This window comes from Austrofundulus limnaeus, unplaced genomic scaffold (genome assembly GCF_001266775.1).
Source record: "Austrofundulus limnaeus strain Quisiro unplaced genomic scaffold, Austrofundulus_limnaeus-1.0 Scaffold1751, whole genome shotgun sequence".
In the NCBI taxonomy this organism is placed as follows: Eukaryota; Metazoa; Chordata; class Actinopteri; order Cyprinodontiformes; family Rivulidae; genus Austrofundulus; species Austrofundulus limnaeus.
Window position 1 is genome coordinate 27,775 of NW_013954153.1, and position 3,797 is coordinate 31,571.

The 3,797-nt window shown below is 35.3% G+C and overlaps 1 protein-coding gene across 1 annotated transcript in view; it reads left to right on the plus strand.

The window, feature by feature from the left end:
- Positions 1-3,797, plus strand: part of ace2 (angiotensin I converting enzyme 2) — a gene marked incomplete at its 5' end in the record, with an annotated part of 17,325 nt that overhangs the window by 9,610 nt on the left and 3,918 nt on the right. The window contains 7 exon segments of the mRNA XM_014033474.1: positions 218-362; positions 445-543; positions 739-861; positions 1,016-1,200; positions 3,134-3,189; positions 3,277-3,377; positions 3,473-3,589. Coding sequence (XP_013888928.1) covers positions 218-362; positions 445-543; positions 739-861; positions 1,016-1,200; positions 3,134-3,189; positions 3,277-3,377; positions 3,473-3,589 — 826 coding nt within the window.

Consider the following 3,797-nt stretch of genomic DNA (forward strand, 5'->3'; position numbering starts at 1 on the left):
AATATTATACTATATCATACAATATCATACTATATTACACTATATCATACAATATTATACTATATCATACTATATCATATATATCATACAATATTGTGCTATATCATATGATATTATACTATATTATACTGTATCAAACAATATCCTAAATTATACTTGGTTATTTTGAATTTTTAACAAAATGTCAACAACTCCATCATTGTTTTTTTTCTTGTAGAAACTGAAATCAACTTCCTGCTGAAGCAGGCTCTGACCATCGTGGCCACGCTGCCCTTCACCTACATGTTGGAGGAGTGGAGGTGGCAGGTGTTCGCAGGAACCATCACCAAGAACGAGTGGATGAAGGTCTGGTGGGAGATGAAGTAAGTCTGGTGGGAGATAATTAGTCTGGTTAAGACTTAAATCAAACAGGTCTGAGTTCTGGTTCTGGTTCTGTTTYGACAGGAGGGACATGGTGGGCGTGGCAGAACCAGTTCCCCGAGATGAGTCTTACTGTGACCCTCCTGCTCTGTTCCACGTCTCTGGAGATTATTCCTTCATCCGGTAACGGTTTCATCATTCATCGTTCATCTTTTTACTCAGAACCTGTTCTGTGCTCTGAACGACACCTAGATTTAAAAGAGGGAAACATGTTTTCATGCAAAACAAAAYGTAAAAATACGATTTATTCTTCTGATCAAATAAATCTACATCTGCAGCTGATTTATACCTCTGTGTGTCCATCTTGTTTTATTCCAGGTACTTCACCAGAACCATCTACCAGTTCCAGTTCCAGAAGGCCCTCTGTGACGCAGCCAATCATGACGGTCCTTTATCATCATGTGACATCACCGGGTCCAAAGAAGCAGGAACCAAACTGAGGTACTATCTGTTTACTCTTTCACTCAGTTCAGGTGTGTACCACAGTAAAGTAGTATGTACTTAGTAGTTTTTCTTCGTACTGTACTAATACGTTTGTTGTACTCATCATGTAAAATAAATCAAATGAATTTAATGACGACTCTTTGTTTATTAGAAACATGTTGGAGCTGGGACGGTCCCAGTCCTGGACCAGAGCTCTGCACACCATATCTGGACACACCAGGATGGACGCCCAGCCCCTGATGGATTATTTCCAGAAACTTTACGACTGGTTGAAGGAGGAGAACAAGAAGCACGGCAGTGTCGTGGGCTGGAAACACAGCACAGCTGCAGCTCCACGTGAGTAAAATAACTTTTGTTTGATGAGGAGAAACATGATGATTTATAAACAGCTTAATAAAATCTAACAAGGCGGAGTCGGGTTGTCTGGACGGGTTCTTCTTTGTTCAAACTTTTTGTCTTAAATCTGAAGTGCTGAGGAGTAGCAGGTAAACAGGGCTGACAAAACTATAATACAAATGTTTTTCCAACATAAACATTAAAATGTGCTTCAGCTTCTGAATCTTACTGCCTTTTTATGCTACTTTTAACTTTTAGCTGCTGTTCTGCTTTTAGCTAAGCTTGTTTTAATTTTAGATATTAGCCACAATTCTTCTTCTTCTACCTTTAACCTAGTTTTTCCTACTTTTAACTTTAGGATAGCCTTGATGCTTTTAGCTAGCTTTTGTTATTTTTAGCTTTAATTACCATTTTGTTACTTTTAGCTTGTAGCTGCCATTTTACAACCTTTAGGTTTTTGCTTRTATAACACGCTTATAGCTAGCCTTTTGCCACTCTTTTTGTTAACATTTTGCTCCTTTTTACATTAGTGTTTTGCTTCTTTGAGCTAGTGGTTTTTCTCCTTTTGCATTTGGCTTGTGTTTTTCTTTGTTAGCACTTAGCTAGTTTTTTCTCCTTTAGCATTTAGCAATTATTCCATCACAACTAGTATTTTTCTTTTTTAGTATATAGGTAGTGTTTTTCTCCTTTAGCATTTAGCTAGTGTTTTTTTCTCCTTTAGCATTTAGCTAGTGTTTTTTTCTCCTTTAGCATTTAGCTAGTGTTTTTTCTTGTTTAGCATATAGCTAGAGTTTTTCTTCTTTTGCATTTAGCTAGTGTATAGTTAATGTTTTTATTTTATAGCATTTAGCTTGTTTTTTTCTTTTTTAGCATTTGTTTTTCTTTTTTAGCATATAGCTAGTGTTTTTCTCCTTTAGCATTTAGCTAGTGTATTACATTTTTAACATATAGTTAATGTTTTTCTTTTATAGCATTTAGCTAGTGTTTGTCTTTGTTAGCACTTAGCTAGTTTTTTCTCCTTTAGCATTTAGCTAGTATTTTTCTTTTTTAGCATTTATCCAGTGTTTTTTTTGCCTTAACTTTGAGCTAGTATTTTTCATTTTTAGTTTTGAGCTAGTATTTTCCTCTTTTAGCGTTTAGCCAATGTTTGTTATATTCTTGGCCTTGAATTAGTGTTTTTCTTTTTTAGCATTTTGCTCATGTTTTGATTCTTTTAGCTGAGAAAAACAAGCTTTGTACAAAGGTTGTGCTTTTATACAAATAATTTGTGAAAATGATCCAAACAGCAGCTCAGAATCAAGATTAAACTGGTTCGTTGTTGTTTTTAATTAAACAGCAGGTTTGATGTTTTCAAATGTTGAAGTAAAGAGTTAGACTGAAAAACTAATTACATTTTTTTACAGTGACTAAAATTATTTATGTTGATTGTGTTGAAACCTTTGATTTCCAACAATTTGAAGAAGCACTGATGTAACGTTGAAAAACCCCCCTGAAACAATAAGAGGAAGTAGAAGAAAAAACACAGTTTTGCATCAGTTTTATTGTTCTACACAATCAAATACCAGCTGATGGTTGTTTACAGCTAAAGGCCCTGTCAGTGTAATGGTTTAAACAACTTAAGAACATTTTAAAGACATCTACAATGAAATTTAAAAAATCAACTGGAAGCCTCTGTGTACATACTCTAATGCTCATAAATTTATCAAATGCACAACTTTATTTAGTAATTTAGACATAAAAAAGTCATAAGTTGTCTATAACGGTGTAATGTGACAGGGCCCTAAAATATAATATGAACATAATTTAGTTTTTGTGATGATAATAATAATAATGTATGACCATATATCAGGACACAAACTGGTGGAGATATAATAAAGAAAAGATTAAACGAGTTCATCTGAGTTTCTGACTTGTGATTCTTTTTGTTTTGCAGCTTCAGGCTCAGTTAAAGTCAGAATAAGTTTGCTTGCAGCTTTGGGTGAAAACGCTGTGAGTTTGACCTTTTTTCTACCTGAAACAGTAAAAATGCAGTCATTTTCTGAAGTCCACTCTGATTAACGTTCGATCACATTTCAGTATTCCTGGAACACAAACGAGATGTTCCTCTTCAAGTCCAGCGTTGCTTACGCCGTGAGAGAGTTCTACCATCAGACGAAGAAACGCACACTTGACTTTACGTCAGTATGCTGCAGAAATAACACCACAGAAGAAGAACCAGCGCTTCCTTTAAATACCTGTTTTTAACGTTTATTTTTTGTGTTTGCTCCATCAGATCAGAAAATGTCCACACCTTTGATGAAACACCCAGGATTTCCTTCTACATAGCTGTGACCAACCCTGAAACTCCAACCGAGTACATCCCAAAGGCCGACTTGGAGGCAGCCATCAGGTTAGAACTAGTTTATATTCAGGTTGAACCAGTTTATATTCAGGATGAACCAGTTTATATTCAGGTTGAACCAGTTTATATTCAGGTTGAACCTTCAGCCATCAGGTTAGAACCAGTTTATATTCAGGTTGAACCAGTTTATATTCAGGTTGAACCAGTTTATATTCAGGATGAACCAGTTTATATTCAGGTTGAACCAGTTTATATT